We start from the raw sequence: 20,782 nt of genomic DNA on the forward strand, positions 1-20,782 counted from the left end.
CGGCAAACAACATATACAAATTATTAGTAGAGACACAATTCATCTATTTCCCTCATCTCATCACATATGAGCTATTCACCTCCTGTGCTATAGTTACTATGAAGACAAAAACAAAATCTATATTGATACAGATAGAATAAATAACTAATCCATCTCACTAATTGTGTAGCATACCCCAAGATCATTTAATAATGGAAGTGAGTTGAAGAAAAATGAGTAGACAAATTACAAAGTTAAATAAAAAAATATATAATAATAATATGTGTGGATTTTAAAGTACTGGTATTAACTGGAAGGATAGATAATGATGACATGAAATAGAGTTCCTGTAATGTGTTCAGGACCCCTTTATATAATCCAACATGTAAAAAATTCAACAAGGGAGTCTTGGGGGAGGAGTGCGGTTGCTATGAGATTTGATAACAGGGAATGAACCAAACCAGCTCAGAGGAGTAAAGAGAGGGTAACATCTCGGTAGTGGTGACCGTAATGAAATGGGTTTTAATTATTAGTTCCATTGGTTTGTGATTAGAGAGACACAATAGTATGGGTCCCATTCGCGCACCAGTTGTGGTTACCATAAAGGATTCTCCTTCTCACCCTCTCCCCTCACCTAAGACATGGTGACCCTCAGGTTAAATCATAACCAGTCATCTCTTTCTAATGAGAGAGCATCCCTGGCTAGGACTATGGCAAGAAGGTGGTACATATGATGAAAACAAAATTTGGAGAAATCTGATATTGAAGGTTGAGAATACAAAATTATAATATTGAAAAACAACATTGTAAAATAACAATGGAAACATATCTAACCAAATTCAACATAGACTCATAGATTCAAATGCATTGTTTGGTTTTAGTTAGTTCATATAAAGCTAAATTTACAATGGCAGGGGACCTCAGAGCCGTGGCATGTGATTCTTGCTTCCTGTGGGAGCTTAGGAGCGTGTCTGACATTCCTGACTCTTACACTTGCAAGACGTGTGTCCAGCTGCAGCCATTGCTTGACCGCATGACGGCTGTGGTGCTGCGGATGGACGCACTGTGGAGCATCTGCGATGCTGAGGAGGTCGTGGATAGAACGTTTAGTGAACTGATCACACCGCAGTTTAGAATTGATGATGGAGACAGTGAATGGGTGACCAAAAGACAGAAAGAGAGTAGGAAGGCAGTGCAAGTGTTCCCTGCAGTCATCTCCCTCCAAAACAGGTATATCTTTTTGGATACTGTTGGAGGAGATGGCTCATCAGGAGAGGGCAGCAATTGTTAAGATCATGGTTTACTGTGGCAGGCACTGCTGTTCAGAAGGGCGGGAAAAAGACTCATAGGGCCACAGTCATAGGGGATTCTATTGTGAGGGGAGTAGATAGGTGGTTCTGTGGCCGAAAAAGGGACTCCCAGATGGTCCCAGATGGTATGTTGCCTCCCAGGTGCTCGGGTCAGGGATGTCACCGATTGGCTGCAGAGCATTCTAAAAGGGGAGGGTGAACAGCCAGTTGTCTTGGTGCATATAGGCACTAACAATATAAGTAGAAAACGAGATGAGGTCTTGAAAGAAGAATTCAGGGAGCTAGGAGAGAAGTTAAAGGGGAGGACCTCAAAGGTAGTGATCTCGGGATTACTACCAGTGCCACGTGCTAGCCAGTGTAGAAATGAAAAAATAGGCAGGATGAACACGTGGCTTGAGAGATGGTGTAGGAGGGAGGGGGTTCAAATTTGTTGGACATTGGGACCGAGTCTGGGGAAGGTGTGACTATTCCAAAATGGACAGTTGACATCTGAACCAGACCAAAACCAATGTCTTTGGGGAATTTTTGTTACTGCTGTAAGGGAGCTTTAAACTAATGTGGCAGGGGTCTGGGAACCGGAAGAGAAAACAAGTGGACAGCGAGGTGGAGATTGGAGACTGTAAGAATCATGAAGATAGCATTAGTAAAGGGAAAATACGCAGAGAGCAAGTGAGCCCAAAAGAACTGGTGGCCTGAAACGCATTTACTTTAATGCAAGGAGTGTAGTGTGTACGGCAGATGAACTTAGGGCTTAGATTGGTGCCTGGAAGTATGACGTTATTGGAATGACAGAGACTTGGTTGAAAGAAGGGCATGATGATTGGCAACTAAATGTTCCAGGATATCGACGCTTCAGACAGGACAGGGAGGGAAGTAAAGGGGTAGGGGGGAAGTTGCATTGCTGTGCAGGGATGATATCACGGCTGTGCTAAAGGAGGACGCTATGGAGGTCTTGGGTAGTGAGGCATCATGGGTGAAGCTGTGAAATAAGAAGGGTGCAGTTACATTGTTGGGGCTGTATTACAGGCCCCCCAACAGTGAACGTGAGGTAGAAGAACAAATGAATAAACAGATTATGAAAGGTGTAGAGGCAATAGGTAGTGGTGATGGGAGATTTTAATTTTCCCAACGTTGACTGGGATACACTTAGAGTCAGAGGTTTGGATGGGGTAGAATTACTACAAAGCGTCCAGGAGAGCTTTCTAGAGCAGTATGTCAATAGTCTATCAATGGAAGAGGCCATATTGGTCCTGGTACTGGGGAATGAGCCAGGACAGGTGGTAGAAGTTGCGGTGTGGGATTTCTTTGGGAACAGTGACCACAATTCTGTAAGTTTTATATTACTCGTAGACAAAGATGAGAGTGGTCCTAAGGGAGGAGCACTAAACTGGGCAAAGGCCAATTATATCAAAATTAGGCAGGAGCTCGGAAATGTGGATTGGACACAGCTATTTGAAGGGAAGTCCACTATTTGATATGTGGGAGGCTTTCAAAGATAGTGCAGATTAGACATGTCCTGTTGAAAGCAAAGGATAGGAAGGGTAACATTCGTGAGCTGTGGATGACAGGAAAAATTGTACGACTAGCCAAGAGGAAAAGGGAAGCGTATATAGGGTCTAGGCAGCTAAGAACAGTACGAGCCCTGGAGGAATATCGGAAGAGTAGGATAAGTCTTAAACGAGAAATCAAGTGGGCTAAAAGGGGTCATGAAATAGCTTTAGCAAGCAGAATTAAGAAGAATCCCAAGAATGGGTGAGATTCTAAATGATTACTTTACATCAGTGTTCACTGAGGAGAGGAAGATGATGAATCTTGAGATTAGAGATAGAAGTTTGATTAGTCTGGATGAAGTTGGCATATGTAGGGAAGATGTTTTGGTAGGCTAGAGGTTATTAAGGTGGACAAAGCCCCAGGACCGGATGGGATCTGTCCCAGGTTGCTGAGGGAGGCAAGAGAGGAAATAGCTGGGGCTCTGACAGATATCTTTGTGGCATCCTTAAATACAGGTGAGGTGCCGGAGGACTGGAAGGTTGCTCAGGTTGTCCCCCTGTACAAGAAGGGACATGGGGATATTCCGGGTAACTGCAGACCAGTGAGCCTGACGTCGGTGGTGGGGAAGTTGGTGGAGAGGGTACTGAGAGATAGGATCTATTTATATTTGGAAAGGAATGAGCATATTGGTGATGGGCAACATGTTTTGTGCGGGGGAGACCGTACCTTACCAACTTGATAGAGTTCTTCGAGGAAGTGACCAGTTGCTAGATGAAGGAAGGGCTATTGATGTCATATTCATGGATTTTAATAAGGAGTTTGATAAGGTTCTCCATGGTAGACTAATGGAGAAAGTGTGTGCAGGGTGTTCTAGCTAGGTGGATAAAGAACTGGTTGAGCAACAGGAGGCAGAGAGTAGTAGTTGAAGGGAGTTTCTCGAAATGGAGGAAGGTGACCAGTGGTGTTCTACAAGGGTCAGTATTGGGGCCACTGTTGTTTGTAATATACATACATGATCTAAAAGAAGGCACTGTTGGTATGATCAGCAAGTTTGCAGATGACACAAAGATTGGTGGAGTAGCAGAAAGCATAAGGGAATACAGGAGGATATAGATAGACTGGACAGTTGGGCGGAAAAGTGGCAGATGGCTTTCAATCCAGACAAATTTGAGGTGATGCATTTAGGTAAGTCTAATTCTGAAGAGAATTATACAATGAACGGAAGAGCCTTGGGAAACGTTAATGGGCAGAGAGATCTGGGAGTGCAGGTCCATTGTACCCTGAAGATTGCTGCACAGGTGGATAGTGTTGGCAAGAAGGCATGTAATAGGCCTGCCTTCATTGAATGGGGTATTGAGTACAAGAGCTGGCAAGTCATGTTAAAATTGTACAAGACATTGGTTCAGCCACATTTAGAATATTGTGTATAGTTCTGGTCACCAGATTAACAAAAGGATGTGGACGCTTTGGAGAGGGTGCTGAGAAAGTTTATGAGGATGTTGCCTGGTACGGAAGGTGCTAGCTATGAAGAGAGGTTGAGTAGGTTAGGTTTATTTTCATTAGAAAAGAAGAGATTGAGGGGGGACCTGATCGAGGTTTACAAAATCATGAAGGGTATAGACAGGGTGGATAGAGACACGCTTTTTCCCAGGGTGAAGGATTCAATAACGAGAGGTCACGCTTTCAAGGTGAGAGGTGAAAAGTTTAAGGGGGATACGCGCGGCAAGTACTTCACACAGAGCGTGGTGATCATCTGGAACGCATTGCCAGCAGAGGTGGTAGAGGCAGGCAAGGTAGATTCATTTAAGATGCGTCTGGACAGATACATGAGTAGGTAGGGAGCAGAGGGATACAAATGCTTAGCAATTGACCAGCAGGTTTAGACTGTACATTTGGATCAGCTCAGGCTTGGAGAGCCGAAGGGCTCGTTCCTGGGCTGTAAATTTTCTTTGTTCTATTCATTTTTACATTAGATTATTAGATTAGATTACATTAGATTACATTACAGTGTGGAAACAGGCCCTTCGGCCCAACAAGTCCACACCGACCCGCCGAAGCGAAACCCACCCATACCCCTACATTTACCCCTTACCTAACACTACGGGCAATTTAGCATGGCCAATTCACCTGACCCTGCACATCTTTTTTGGACTGTGGGAGGAAACCGGAGCACCCGGAGGAAACCCACGCAGACACGGGGAGAACGTGCAAACTCCACACAGTCAGTCGCCTGAGGCGGGAATTGAACCCGGGTCTCAGGCGCTGTGAGGCAGCAGTGCTAACCACTGTGCCACCGTGCCGAGATGTACAACACGGAAACAGACCCTTCAGTCCAACTCGTCCATGCCGACCAGATATCCCAACCTCATCGAGTCCCATTTATCAGCACTTAGCCCATTTCCCTCTAAATCTTTCCTATTCATATACCCACTCAGATGCCTGTTAAATGTTGTAATTTTACTAGCCTCCACCATTTTCTCTGGTAGCTCATTCCATACATACATGACAATCTGCGTAAAAAGTTGCCCCTTAGTACCTTTTATATCTTTCCCCTCTCGCCTTAAACCTATGCCCTCTTGTTCTATATTTTTTCTATTTACCCTATCCATGCTCCTCATGCTTTTATAAACCTCCATGAGGTCACCCCTCAGCCTCAGCCTATTCAGTCCCACCTATAGCTCAAATCCTCCAACCCTGGCAACATCCTTGTAAATCTTTTTTGAACACTTTCAAGTTTCACAACATCCTTCTGATAAGAATGAGACCAGCATTAGAATTAGAATCCTACAGTGTGGAAACAGGCCCTTCAGCCCAGCAAGTCCACACGAACCCTCCGAAGAGCATCCCAACCAGACCCACCTCCTCCACCCCACCATCCCACATTTACCCCTGACTAATACAGCAAGCCTATACATCTCAGAACACTATGGCCAATTTAGCATGGCCAAACCATTGTGGTTTGACCCACAATGCTGTTAACGAGGGAATTCGAGGATTTTGACCCAACAACAATGATGATATATTTCCCAGTCAGGATACTGAGTGGCTTGAATTGCACGCAATATTCCAAAAGCGGTCTAACCAACATCCTGTACAGCCGCAACATGACCTCCCAACTCCTATACTGAATGCTCTGATCAGTAAAGGAAAGCATACCAAATGCCTTCTTCACCATCCTATCTACCTGTGACTCCACTTTCGAGGAGCTATGAACGTGCACTCTAAGGTCTCTTTGTTCAGCAACACTCCCGAAACCTTACCATTAAGTAAAAATCCTGCTAAGATTTGTTTTCCAAAAATGCAGCACCTTGCAGTTATCTCAATTAAACTCTCTCTGCTACTCCTCAGCCCATTGGCCCATCTGATCAAGATCCCGCTGTAATCTGAGGTGATCTTCTTCGCTGTCCACTGCATCTCCAATTTTGGTGTCACTGCAAACTTACTAACTATATCTCCTATGTTCATATTCAAATCTTTTATATAAATGACGAAAAGTAGTGGACCCAGCACCAATCCTTGTGGCACTCCACTGGTCACAGGCCTCCAGTCTGAAAAACAACCTTCCACCACCATTCTCTGTCTTCGACCTTCGAGCCAGTTCTGTATCCAAATGGCTAGTTCTCTCTGTATTCCATGACATCAAATCTTGCTAACCAGTCTCCCATGGGAAACCTTGTCAAACGCCTTACTGAAGTCCATATAGATCACGTCCACTGCTCTGCCCTGATCAATCCTCTTTGTTACTTCCTCAAAATACTCAGTCAAGTTCGTGAGTTATGATTTCCTATGCACAAAGTCATGTTGATTATGCCTAATCAGTCCTTGCCTTTCCAAATACATGTCCCTCATGATTTCCTCCAACAACCTGCCCATCACCAATGTCTATAGTTCCCTGGCTTGTCCTTACCACCTTTCTTAAATAGTGGTACCATGTTAGTTAACCTCCAGTCTTCTGGCACCTCACCCGTGGCTATTGATGATAAAAATATCTCAGCAAGGGGCCCAGCAATCACTTCCTTAGCTTCCCATGGAGCTCTCGGATACACCTGATCAAGTCCTGTGGATTTAGCCAGCTTTATGTATTTCAAGACATCCAGCACTTCCTCTTCAAAATGTCACCATCTATTTCCCCACATTCGATATCTTCCATGTCCTTTTCCACAGTAAATACTGATGCAAAATACTCGTTTAGTATCTTCCCCATCTTCTGCATCTCCACACAAAGGCTGCCTTGCTGACCTTTGAGGGGCCCTATTCTCTCCCTCGTTACCCTTTTATCCTTCATGTATTTCTAAAAACCCTTTGGATTCTCCTCAACCCTATTTAACACAGCTATCTCATGCCCCCTTTTTACCCTCTTGATTTCCCTTTTAAGTATACTCCTACTGCCTTCATACTCTTCTAAGGATTCACTCGATCTATCCTGTCTATATCTGACATATGCTTCCTTCTTTTTCTTAATCAAAGCCTCAATTTCTTCAGTCATCCAGCATTCCCTACACCTACCAGCTTTTCTTTTACCCTACACAACTATACTGTCTATGGACTCTCTTCATCTCACTTCTGAAGGCTTCTCATTTTCCAGCCGTCCCTCTACCTGTGAACATCTGCCCCCAATCAGCTTTTGAAAGTTTTTGCCTAATACTGCCAATATTAGCCTTCCTACAATTTAGAACTTCAACTGTTAGATCTGGTCTATCCTTTTCCATCACTATTTTAAAACTAATAGAATTATGGTCGCTGGCCCTAAAGTGCTCCCCCACTGTCATCTCAGTCACCTGCCCTGCCTTATTTCCCAAGAGTAGGTCAAGTTTTGCACCTTCTCTAGTAGGTACACCCACATACTGACCCAGAAAAATTTCTTGTACACTCTTAACAAATTCCTTTCCATCTAAACCCTTAACACTATGGCAGTCCCGCTCTATGTTTGGAAAGTTAAAATCCCCTACCATAACCACTCTATCATTCTTACAGATAACTGAAATCTCCTTACAAATTTGTTTCTCAATTTTCCGCTGACTATTAGGGGGTCTATAACACAATCCCAATAAGGTGATCATCACTTTCTTATTTCTCAGTTCCATCCAAATAACCCCTGGATGTATTTCTGTGAATATCCTCCCTCAGTACAGCTGTAATGTTATCCATTATCAAAAACACCACTCTCCCTTCCCCCCCACCCTTTGCCTCCCCTTCTGTCCTTCCTATAGCATATATTCTGGAACATTAAGCTGCCAGTCCTGTACATCCCTTAGCCATGTTTCTGTAATTGTTATGATATCCCAGTCCCATGTTCCTAACCATGCCCTGAGTTCATCTGCTTTCCCTGTTAGGCCTCTTGCATTGAAATAAAAGCAGTTTAATTGATCAGTCCTACCTTGTTCTCTGCTTTGTTCCTGCCTGCCCTGACTGTTTGACTTGCTTCTGTTCTCAACTGTACCAGTCTCAGATTGATCTCTTTTCTCACTATCTCCCTGGGTCCCACCCCACCACCTTAGTAGTTTAAATCCTCCCGAGCAGTTCTACCAAATCTCCATGCCAGTATATTAGTCCCCTTCCAATTCAGGTGCAATCCATCCTGCTTATCAAAGTCACGTCTACTCCAGAAGAGATTCCAATTATCCAAAAATGTGAATCCTTCTCCCATACACTATCTCTTCAGCCACGCATTCATCTGCTCTATCCCCCTATTCCTACCCTCACTAGCCCATAGCACCAGGAACAATCCAGACATTACTACCCTCGAGGACCTCCTTTTCAAATTCCTGCCTAACTTTCTATATTCTCCATTCAGAATCTTATCCCTTTCCCATCTTATGTCGTTAGTAACAATATGTACAATGACCTCCTGCTGGGCTCTCTCCCCTTGGAGAACATTTGGCATCCTCTCTGAGACATCCTTGATCCTGGCACCAGTGACGCAGCACACCATTCTGATTTTTTGCTGCTGGCCACAGAAATGTCTGTCTGTGCACCTGACTAGAGAGTCCCCTCACACAACTGATCTCTTGGAACCCGATGTACCCCTCATTACATTGAGAGCCAGTCCTAATACCAGAATCTTGGCTGTTCGTGCCACATTCCCCTGAAAGTCCATCACCCCCTACATTTTCCAAAACAGCATACTTGTTTGAAATGGGGATAGCCACAGAAGACTCCTGTAACTACCCATCTACCTCTCCTACCTTTCTTGGAGTTAACTCATCTACTTGACTGTATCTGCAGCTTTTTCTCCCTTCCTCTAACTGCCATCAATTACACTCCCTAGCTCTTGTAAATTCTTTCATGCCTCTAATAGTCGCTCCAATGATCCATTCGATCTGACAGGATTCACGACCAACAACTATTACTGCAGATATAATCATTAGTAACCCTTAAACTTTCCAGAAACTTCCACATCCAACAAGGAAAGCATATCACACTACGAAAGGGCATTTTGCTCCTTCCAATCCACAGACCCAGAAAATAGCACCATCTTATTGCTCTACAAAATACTGCTCTACGGTAACTTGATACTTATGGCTTATATTTTAAAATTTAATCAAGAGACAGATCGCAATAAAAACATATAATCAAGAAAGAACCCATCCTGCTCACTATTGTAGATTTGCAGCAAGGCTATACTTAAAACAATTTACTTATCTGTTTCTGTGCTGTGATTCCTCCCAAACAGATTGCTCCAAGATCAGTTGTGAATTTTGTTGTTTGTTAGGTTTTCCTAGACACACTCCGATGTACAGTGATATGTGAATTCAAACAGCAAAGGCTGTAACTGCGCAGATTCACTGCAATGTAAGTTAGCAGTGTGGGCTTCTTTTTCTCTCTCCCTTACAGACCATGTGCTTGCTGCCTTTGTTTGTCTTTCGCCCTTTTATAACCGCTGGTGTTTTTGACTTTTTTTTCTCCCAAGTTTCAAAACAATTGCAACAGCATGTAAAACAGTAATGGCTGCTCCTGGAATTCAAAGAAATACCTCCAACACATAAAATACCTCAAAAAAGGAGCAGCCTGTTACAGCCAGAAATTTTTCCCGTCCTCCATCTTGGCAGAGTGCAGGAAATTTTATTCCAGGAAAAGGAATGAATGAAATAAACACTAGCCAGACTTCATGAATAAATCAAGACATAAAGTAATATTTGAATTTTATAAACAGACAAAAATTACTTCAACAGCAGAGGAATGCAGACTAACAGTATACAAAGAGATTTGGAGAAAAATGACAATCTATTGGAAAACAAAAGGAACTTTAAAATTCAATTGTCAAGGAACATAAATCAAAATAATAAAATGTTTTACACTTCTGCATTGACTAAATGGGAAGCTTGTGATTAGAATGGAACCACCAGGTGACAGGCAGGCTAATACCACAGAAAACAATAAAGGGAAAGCAGAAATATTCAACAATTATTTTGTTTGGACTTTTCCCTTGGAAAGAACAGGGAGGTGTGACACTGAATCATAAGATAAGCAATGAGATGAGTTAAATAAAAATTTGGGATATATTGCATAAACTAAACAAAAGTAAAATGAATGGAACTCCTGTTCCACGGTAATGTCCATATATTTTTAAAGAATCTGAGGAAGTGATAGCAAAGGCATTACCACACACATATTAATAACTGGTTAGAACAAAAAAGGTATAGTGGCTGAGGAATGGCAGAAAACTAATTTTATCCCGATATTTGAGGAGGGAGAGAGAACATGTCCAGAAAATTATCAACCTGTCAGCTTGATACAATTAGGAGGAAAGTTATAGCATCTCCAATAAATGAGAGATAGAAGAACATCTGGAAATAAAAAGGTAACACAACTTTTATAATATGCCCCTTAATAAACTAATAAATTAGGTCAAGGAATGTGGAAATGGGGGCAAATGGTGGCACGGATTGGCTGGCTGGCTTTAAAACTGAAAGCAGAGTGGGGACAGAGGGATGTTATTCAGTCTGGTAGAACGTAGAAATTAATACTTTATAATGATCTGCTGTAGTGCTGTTCACAATTTACATGAGTTATTTGGACAAATTTATAAATTTGTACCTGACACCAAATTGAGGTGAACTACAACAAGTTTCAGTAGAATATTAATAAAACTTGCTGACTGAACAGATAATTGGTGAATGAAGTTAAGCATAAAGAAATGTATTCTGATACATGTTGCTGGCAAGAACAGGAAGCCACTTATTACTTAGAAGATACAAGCCCTAGAAGGATAAGGAACAAAAATACCGAATAGATTTTAATGGAGTGGACACAGAAGTAATTTTATTTTGGGATGAAGAGTGTATTGGAGCCCTCAATATCGGTGATCACCACAAAATTCAATCACAATTTCAGAAGAAATGTCTGCACCGAGAGTGGTAAGAATGAGGAAATTGCTACCACAGGAAATTGAGGCAAGAGTTGCAAATGTATTTAAGAGATGCATTTCCACATTGTAGGGATTCCATTTTAATCTATTCTATTCCTATAATACAATCAGACGAGAAGGAGAAACATTATGTTTACAATGGCAGATCAGATGAGAAAAGGTGGAGGGAGGCTTGCTTGGGAGAGCAGTATTACCATGGACTTGTTGAGCCAAATGACCTGATCTGTGCCATATTTTCGATATAATCGTATATAATTACTTTGAGAGAGATAAGTTAGCCTTCCACTATGCTAACCACACACACACCTGATCCTCTATTGAGGCAAACTTGCAGTGCGTTTTGCAAACTGCTGCACACTGCAATTATGTGGATGAGCAGCCAGTAAGATATTGAGCTGCTGTTTGTCCCAACACAGCTGGGCACAGACAACACAGTGCAGTGCAATTCCCTGCCTAAAGACTGGCATCGGTATGGCAATTGTTTGCATTTCAATTTGATGAAAAGACAATTCAGAAGAGGTATAAACAGAATGTCAATTTTCCATGGCCCATTTTGTCCTCCAACTCAAGATGTATTTAAAACCCGAAGTTTATCGAATTCCTCACATAAGAAACATCAGAGGTCATTATTTTCTTCACAGCTTTTAAAGTTTTAAAACCAATGTTTATTATAAAACTCCAGTGACTCAGTAATAATATTCTTGCTGCATAAAGTCATAGAGATGTACAGCATGGAAACAGAACCTTCGGTCCAACCCGTCCATGCCGACCAGATATCCAAACCCAATCTAGTCCCACCTGCCAGCACCCAGCCCATATCCCTCCAAGCCCTTCCTATTCATATACCCATCCAAATGCCTTTTAAATGTCGCAATTGTACCAGCCTCCACCACTTCCTCTGGCAGCTCATTCCATACACATACCACCCTCTGCGTGCAAACGTTACCCCTTAGATCTCTTTTATATCTTTCCCCTCTCACCCTAAACCTATGCCCTCTAGTTCTGGACTCCCCGACCCCAGGGAAAAGACTTTGCCTATTTACCCTATCCATGCCCCTCATAATTTTGTAAACCTCTATAAGTTCACCCCTCAGCCTCCGACACTCCAGGGAAAACAGCCCCAACCTGTTCAGCCTCTCCCTATAGCTCAAATCCTCCAACCCTGACAACATCCTTGTAAATCTTTTCCAAACCCTTTCAAGTTTCACAAAATCTTTCTGGTAGGAAGGAGACCAGAATTGCACACAATATTCCCACAGTGGCCTAACCAATGTCCTGTACAGCTGCAACATGACATCCCAACTCATGTACTCAATACTCTGACCAATAAAGGAAAGCATACCAAACTCCTTCTTCACTATCCGATCGACCTGCAACTCTACTTTCAAGGAGCTACGAATCTGCACTCCGAGGTCTCTTTGTTCAGCAACACTCCCTAGGACCTTACCATTGAATGTATAAGTCCTCCTAAGATTTGCTTTCCCAAAATGCAGCACCTTGCATTTATCTGAATTATACTCCATCTGCCACTTCTCAGCCCATTGGCCCAACTGGTCCAGATCCTGTTGTAATCTGAGGTGACCCTCTTCACCACTATACCTCCAATTTTGGTGTCATCTGCAAACTTACTAACTGTACCTCTTATGCCCGCATCCAAATCATTTATGTAAATGACAAAAAGTAGAGGACCCAGCACCGATCCTTGTGGCACTCCACTGGTCACAGGGCTCCAGTCTGAAAATAACCCTTCACCACCACCCTATTTCTTCTACCTTCGAGCTAGTTCTGTATCCAAATGGCTAGTTCTCCCTGTATTCTGTGAGTTCTACCCTTATTAATCCGTCTCCCATGGGGAACCTTGTCGAACACCTTACTGAAGTCCATATGGATCACATCTACTGCTCTGCCCTCATCAATCCTCTTTGTTACTTCTTCAAACAACACAATCAAGTTTGTGAGACATGATTTCCCATGCACAAAGCCATGTTGACTATCCCGAATCAGTCCTTGCCTTTCCAAATACATGTACATCCTGTCCCTCAGGATTCCCTCCAACAACTTGCCCACCACCGAGGTCAGGCTCACTGGTCTATAGTTCCCTGGCTTGTCTTTACCGCCCTTCTTAAACAGTGGCACCGCGTTTGCCAACCTCCAGTCTTCCGGCACCTCACCTGTGACTATCGATGATACAGGTATCTCAGCAAGAGGCCCCGCAATCACTTTTCTAGTTTCCCACAGAGTTCTCGGGTACACCTGATCAGGTCCTGGGGATTTATCCGCCTTTACCCGTTTCAAGACATCCAGCACTTCCTCCTCTGTAATCTGGACATTTTGCAAGATGTCACCATCTATTTCCCCACAGTCTATATCTTCCAAATCCTTTTCCACAGTAAATACTGATGCAAAATATTCATTTAGTATCACCCCCATTTTCTGCGGCTCCACACAGAGGCCACCTTGCTGATCTTTGAGGGGCCCTATTCTCCCCCTAGTTACCCTTTTGTCCTTAATGTATTTGTAAAAACCCTTTGGATTCTCCTTAATTTTATTTGCCAAAGCTATCTCATGTCCCATTTTTGCCCTCCTGATTTCCCTCTTAAGTATACGCCTACTTCCTTTATACTCTTGTTTCTATTCAGTATTTCTGCTGGACAACACAATAAAGATGATCACTGAAACAATCGGCCATTTTTGCACTGACAGATCAACAGAATGAAATATGAAAAATATCTCCAACAGAAGTGAACATTGTACCTTTGGTAGTTCTGCTGCATTTTTCATCGGCTCCCCACCAACTGAAGCAGTCTGACCATGGCAGGGGTGATTGGAAGGAAGCAAACAGGTAGTACAGACTGTAGGCAAGCACACAGGAGTAGGTAATGTTTCCGAAGAATCCTTTTACTACCAAAGTTATGCCCACACCTTAAAGAAGGAACATAAATTTAGATCGAAACTGCAATAAATTCCTTCACATAATTTCAGCTTGTCGACAAACCAACCTTGTCTCATTGCCAGTCACCATTGCAATTTCTGCAGTTAGAATCATAGAATCCCAACAGCATGGAAACAGCCCATTCAGCCCATCGAATACACATCAGCCTTCTGAAGAGAACCCCATCCAGACCTGCCCCATTCCTGTAACCCTGCATTGCCCATGGATGATCCATCTAGTCTTCACACTATGGGCAATTTAGCATGGTCAATCTATTTACCCTGCCCATTTTTGGACTGTGGGAGGAAACAAGAGCAAACTCACACAGACACAAGGACAACGTACAAACTCCACACAGACAGTCGTCCAAGTGCTGAATCGAACCTGGGTCCCTGGTGCTGTGAGGCAACAGTGCGAGCCACTGAGTCTCTGTGCTGCCCAGTTATTTGCATTTCCATCATTCTCTGGAATTATATCACATTTGAGAATTAGCTATCCCACCAACTTCACTGTGAAGATATATGTTTCTAATTGTAGAAATGTATAAATATGAAATTCCACCGACTTCAGGGGTGTTTAGCAACACTTGATTGGTGAAAAAGAACCCTTGTGTATCATCTTCAGATGCCGTATCTTCATTACATTTGCTTATAATCATGAAAATTATTGGCTGATATTGGGATTTTCAGGGCCCTTTGAAGACACCACTGTATCAGTTCCATATTTTACAAGGATGTGATAATAAACTGAGATTATATTTGTGTGGATATGACAAAATGCAAGATAAATCAAGATCCAATAGAATGAGACCTAATTTTGGCCATGACAGAGAACACCTTTGTTGTTGCAAAAATCCCAGATGTTAGTGGGAATTCAAAGTGCTATTTCTGATACTGGTGTTTCTGTTTTTTGCTTTGTTTTTTGACTGTGGGTAGTTCATGCATGTCTGGCTCCTGAAGGCAGATGGCCATTTGAATGACCAGTTAACAGCATGTCTGTTTTCAGTCCTTTTTTTGGATGCCAGGTACCGTTTTGGAAATACCCCTCTGAATACAGTCTCAACCTTGGGGATGGGAGTCTGGGATTGTTTTCTGGAGGTGAATGTATGATACCCTTTGGGTTTGGCATCAGCATGCTCTTTGAAACTGTTAACTATGGAAATAATGTACATATAAGGTAAATAGACTCTGTGGAGCTGTTGGACTTGTCTGGACCTGCCAGGACTGTTGCAAAGTGTCGAGAAGTGTCAACACATGTCGAACAATGTCAATTGAAGAAGTGTCAATATTGCCCATGACTACCCATCTATCAAGAAGCATCAGCAAGATCAAATGTGTTTTAATGAATGAGATTATAATCTCAATATAGAACTCTAAGTAATAAAACTATGTTTTTCTCTAATGTGGTATTGGTGTCAGATGTCAGTTACCAGATGTCAGAACTCTGTCAAAATCACAGTTGCCTCTGTTTCAATCCAGGGGCCTAATGGAGATATGTGTGGCATCTCAGAATCAGTAATAATTCTGATAATTAAGATGATGACTGATGTCAGGACAATCCACTGAAACATTCATTATCCCACTGATCCAGGTAGTTGTTCTGAGTGTATCAGAGATGTGGGGCTAGAGGTGTATACAAAGTTCCATTAGGTGTAGAGTATGATAGATTGTATACATGTGGCCTGAAAAGCTCAGGACAATGAATGTGGAACTGATTTACAACCACCTCCAATAGATCTCAGAAGGTGTGTGTTCATGATACATTGGATTGACAAGCAGGAGGTTGGAAGAACACAGCACGCCAGGCAGCATCAGGAGATAAATAAGGGTCCTGAAGAGCCCTAAAGAAGGGTTACGCCTGAAACATTGACTTCTCCACCTCCTGATGCTGCCTGGCTTGCCTTGTCAGGCTGAGGTGCTCCATGGAACCTGAATGTTTCCATCACCTACTCATGCCTTCAATTCACGAATTCATAGTGATGTAGATTGACCATCAAAGGAGTGTCTACTGACTCCAGTGAGGAACTCCACCTTGGATTCTCTCCTATCCAAGTGGACATTCTTCATCAGGCAGAAATTAACCATCTTGGGTCATCTTTGATGAATCACATTCAAGATGCAGACCTCACGATTGGTAACTGGGTAAAATTGTCACCTCTGCATGTAGAAATTTAAGACTTCTATGGTCTATTTTGTTGACAGGCATTCTTTGTGGGCTTTAATGTAGTGTTATCTTGTAGGTCTGATATCTGCTCAGATTAGACATTGGGTATTCATGTCCTCAAATTATTTGAGTGACTATAGACACTAAACCTCTGAAGCAATGCTATTTTTCCCTAAAGTCTGGGACCATGAGCGCAGGGCTATTATATGGTGTTTGGCCCCAGTTTCTGAAAGTTCCTCTATCTTAAGGATCCATTTCAATTATGGTTTCATTTCAATAAGGGTGGGCAGTAAGGTAATAAAGGTATTTAAAAAAAATGAGTCCAAAAATGTTCTGAGTTGCTCATTATCTTGAATTGGACTAGACCTTTTAGAATTTCAACTAAGGTATTTATTCTCCACAAACACAAGGATTTACTTGACATGAGCCCAAAATTCATTCTCAGTCGAGTAAAGCCTTCTCTCATGAAGAAATGAACCTCAGCCAATCTTAATTGTAGGTATTTATAACCAACCTGTCCAGGATCTCGACAAGCCATTTTCTATTTCAATATCCTATTAAAGGGGTCAATACCCTTTGTCCAGATTCAAGTTTGTGAATTGGCTGTTCCCAATCTCGAACCAACTTATCCAACTGCGCTGTCAAGTAAGCACCTCATATCAGCTTCTGGATGTCATTATATAACTGTCAGTTCCTGTTCAGGTTTCAGAATGAATAAAAAAGATCTACTCCATTTGCACTGTAATTCTTCCCTCACATTCTCCTAGTTTCTGTCCTTTTTTGGCTTTAGGGATTTGACAAAAATTTGATAACTTTTATTATGACTGAGTAGTGTTACCATGTCATTGTAAACCTCCCTCATCAGCTGTGTCAAGATGTCAAAGTACTGTTGTCTAGGTACCATGTCCTGAACCCATTACTAATCAGTTGACTGGGAAGATGAACATTTCTCTGTTTCCTGGGATCAAGGTGTCTCAGTAGTTCGTCCATCCCCTTGAGATCCTTTCTCTTTCTCTTTCTGTCTCCTTCTTCATCACTTCAGGGTATAAACAAACAAGCAGAAATTGCGAGAAACTCAGCAGGTCTGGCAGCATCTGTGAAGAAAGACAATTTGAGTCGAAATGTTAACTCTGTTTTCTCTTCACACATGCCAACCCTGCTGAGTTTCTCCTTCGATTTCTGCTTTTGTTGGTTCAGATCTCTCGCATCTGCAGTTCTTTATTGATTACCTGGATTCTGTGCTTTGGATTTTCTGACCATGGACTTGTCATTATGTTGGGCTCTTGGACTGTCTTGGAACAGTTTGCTTCCTACTAATCCTCATGTCAAAGGCTCCATGGGGAAGTCATTCACCTAACATCTCAAACAGGGCAAAGCCTACAGTTTCCCATGACAGCCCACAAAAGAAATAGCAAGAGGGTACAATACTTTCTCTTCATTCCCCAAAACCAATTATAGCACAATCTTAAGGGTTATATGGGGCTTCTTTGGAAGACAATCTACTTGAGAGTGCTGTACAGACAAGTATGTGAGGAATAAGAAAATGATCAAAGAAAGAGTAGGGCCGATCAGGGATAGCATAGGGAACTTGTGTATAGAGTCTGAGGAGGTAGGGGAAGCCCTAAATGAGTTTTTTGCTTCTGTCTTTACTAAAGAAAAGGACCTTGTAGTGAATGAAACCATTGAGGAGCAAGTAAGCATGCTGGAACAGATAGAGATTGAGGAAACTGATGTGTTGAAAATTTTGACAAACATTAAGATTGACAAGTTGCCAGGACCAAACCAGATTTGTCCTCGGCTGCTTTGGGAAGCGAGAAATGTGATTGCTTTGCCGCTTGCGAAGATCTTTGCATTCTCGGTCTCCACAAGAGTTGTACCGGAGGACTGGAGGGAGGCAAATGTAATTCCTCTCTTCAAGAAAGGAAATAGGGAAATCCCTGGCAATTACAGACCAGTCAGCCTCATGTCTGTCGTCTGAAAGGTGTTAGAAAGGATTCTGAGGGATATGATTTATGACCATCTAGAAGAGCATGGTTTGATTAAAGGCAGTCAGCATGGCTTTGTGAGGGGCAGGTCATGCCTCACAAATCTTATTGAGTTCTTTGAGGATGTTACTAGATAAGTTGATGAGGATTGAGCGGTGGATGTTGTGTATTTGGACTTCAGTAAGGCATTTGATAAGGTTCCCCATGGTAGGCTCGTTCAGAAGGTCAGGAGGAATGGGATACAAGGAAATTTAGCTGTCTGGATACAGAATTGGCTGGTCGACAGAAGACAGCGAGTGGTAGTGGAAGGAAAGTATTCTACCTGGAAGTCAGGGGTGAGTGGTGATCTACAGGGCTCTGTTCTTGGGCCTCTACTCTTTGTAATTTTTATTAATGACATGGATGAGGAGATTGAAGGATGGGATAGCAAGTTTGCAGACGACACAAAGGTTGGAGGTGTCGTTGACAGTATAGAGGGCTGTTGTAGGCTGCAGCGTGACATTGACAGGATGCAGAGATAGGCTGAGAGGTGGCAGATGGAGTTCAACCTGGATAAATGCGAGGTGATGCATTTTGGAAGGTCAAACTTGGAAGTTGAGAACTGGATTAAAGGCAGGATTCTTGGCAGTGTGGAGGAACAGCGGGATCTTGGTGTGCAGGAACATAGATCCCTTAAAATTGCCACCCAGGTGCACAGGGTTGTTAAGAAAGCATATGGTGTTTTGGCTTTCATTAACAGGGGGATTGAGTTTAAGAGCCGTGAGATCTTGTTGCAGCCCTATAAAACTTTGGTTAGACCGCACTTGGAATACTGTGTCCAGTTCTGGTCGCCCTATTATAGGAAAGATGTGGATGCTTTGGAGAGGGTTCAGAGGAGGTTTACCAGGATGCTGCCTGGAATGGAGGGCTTATCTTATGAAGAGAGGTTGACTGAGCTCGGACTTTTTTCATTGGAAAAAAGAAGGAAGAGAGGGGACCTAATTGAGGTGTACAAGATAGTGAGAGGCATAGATAGAGTTGATAGCCAGAAACGTTTTCCCAGGGCAGAAATTGTTAACATGAGGGGTCATAGTTTTAAGCTGTTTGGCGGAAAGTATAAAGGGGATGTCAGAGGCGGGTTCTTTACACAGAAAGTTGTGAGAGCATGGAATGCGTTGCCAGCAGCAATTGTGGAAGCGAGATCATTGGGGTTATTTAAGAGACTGCTTGACATGCATATGGTCACAGAAATTTGAGAGTCCGTATATTAGGTTTACCTCACATGAGGATCAATGGTTGGCACAACATCGTGGGCTGAAGGGCCTGTTCTGTGCTGTTATGTTCAATGTTCTCTATGTTCAATCTTTGCATTCTCAATTTGGAGCAGGATATCCAGTTCTTTTCAGACCACAAACAGAAAATTCTGGTTCTATTTATGGGTTACTGCCTGAAGAATATTTTCAATAATCCCCTTACTCAGGTTTTAGAGATTATGTTGCTTAATGGAATTGACTTTGATTATCATGCTTATGAAACTGTTCTATGATATATCAGAATGTCTTCCTTATTTCTCAAGCAGTCCTACTAGGTCTTCATCAATTATTGAGAGAGACGCCATTTAGAAAATTGGGAAAGGCAAACAAATCTACTCATTTTTAATATCTGCCTTTGTTTGAAGTACTGTCATGTCAGTGTGAGAGCAGTATTTTTGCAAGGTTGGCTAACAATGTCACCTGATAATGAATGCAGTCAGTTTATTAATTTGTATTAAACATATGTGCTCATCTGAAAGGTTTCTAAGTCAGTGTCGATTAATGAATATTCACCTTGTAATATTGGCACAGCTTTCCATACTGCCACAGGCCCGAGGCTGGCAAACTGCCCAAGAGAAGACTCCAAGAAAAACAATGGCATCCCAGCAAATACCAACATGGTAAGATAGGGAATGAGGAATGCACCTGGAAAATATAGAATATGTTATTATCCCAGATATATCTCTGACTGAACAGGGTCAGAGGAGTAAGTGAGGACTGCAGATGCTGGAGATCAGAGTTGAGAGTGCAGCACTGGAAAAGCACAGCAGGTCAGGCAGCATCTGAGGAGCAGGAGTCGACGTTTCAGGCATAAGCCCTTCTTCATGAATGCCAGCACCACACTCCCAACTCTGAATATGCACAAACCTGTTTTTATGGACCATAAGATTTATTTTTACAATTCTTTCACTGTTGCGATCAGTCACTAAACATATTCACAACAGCATTCTCTGAACTTACAAATGGCTCCTTTAGATTGTCCTATATTGTGTTCCAACTTGCCTACAAATCAACTTGTGAATAGGCTCAGGAATGGAACCTGTTGTCAACCTGTGGATGGCCTGTATTCCTTTCCTGACTCTTGAGATGCTCCTAACCACACCTCTACCTCTACATCTCAATTCCTTCACCCTCTGTCTGGCTCTTGAATTTGTCAATGGTCCCAGCTGTCTCAAATGCAAGTAATGTAATAAGTCAGTTTCCAGTTCCATTAGATTGGCACAACATACCTAGCAAAGGTGTATTTGCACACAGACACCTCA

General features: G+C 42.5%; 1 protein-coding gene across 1 annotated transcript in view; it reads right to left on the minus strand.

Moving 5' to 3' along the window:
* The window catches only part of LOC122547866 (sodium- and chloride-dependent neutral and basic amino acid transporter B(0+)-like), an 83,901-nt gene that overhangs the window by 51,296 nt on the left and 11,823 nt on the right, over positions 1 to 20,782 (minus strand). The window contains exon 3 of the mRNA XM_087991809.1: positions 20,034 to 20,165. Coding sequence (XP_087847935.1) covers positions 20,034 to 20,165 — 132 coding nt within the window. The remainder of the gene's footprint in view (positions 1 to 20,033; positions 20,166 to 20,782) is intronic.

Source organism: Chiloscyllium plagiosum, unplaced genomic scaffold (assembly GCF_037043375.1).
Source record: "Chiloscyllium plagiosum isolate Xiang-an unplaced genomic scaffold, Cpla_swu_hap1 HiC_scaffold_11, whole genome shotgun sequence".
NCBI lineage: Eukaryota > Metazoa > Chordata > Chondrichthyes > Orectolobiformes > Hemiscylliidae > Chiloscyllium > Chiloscyllium plagiosum.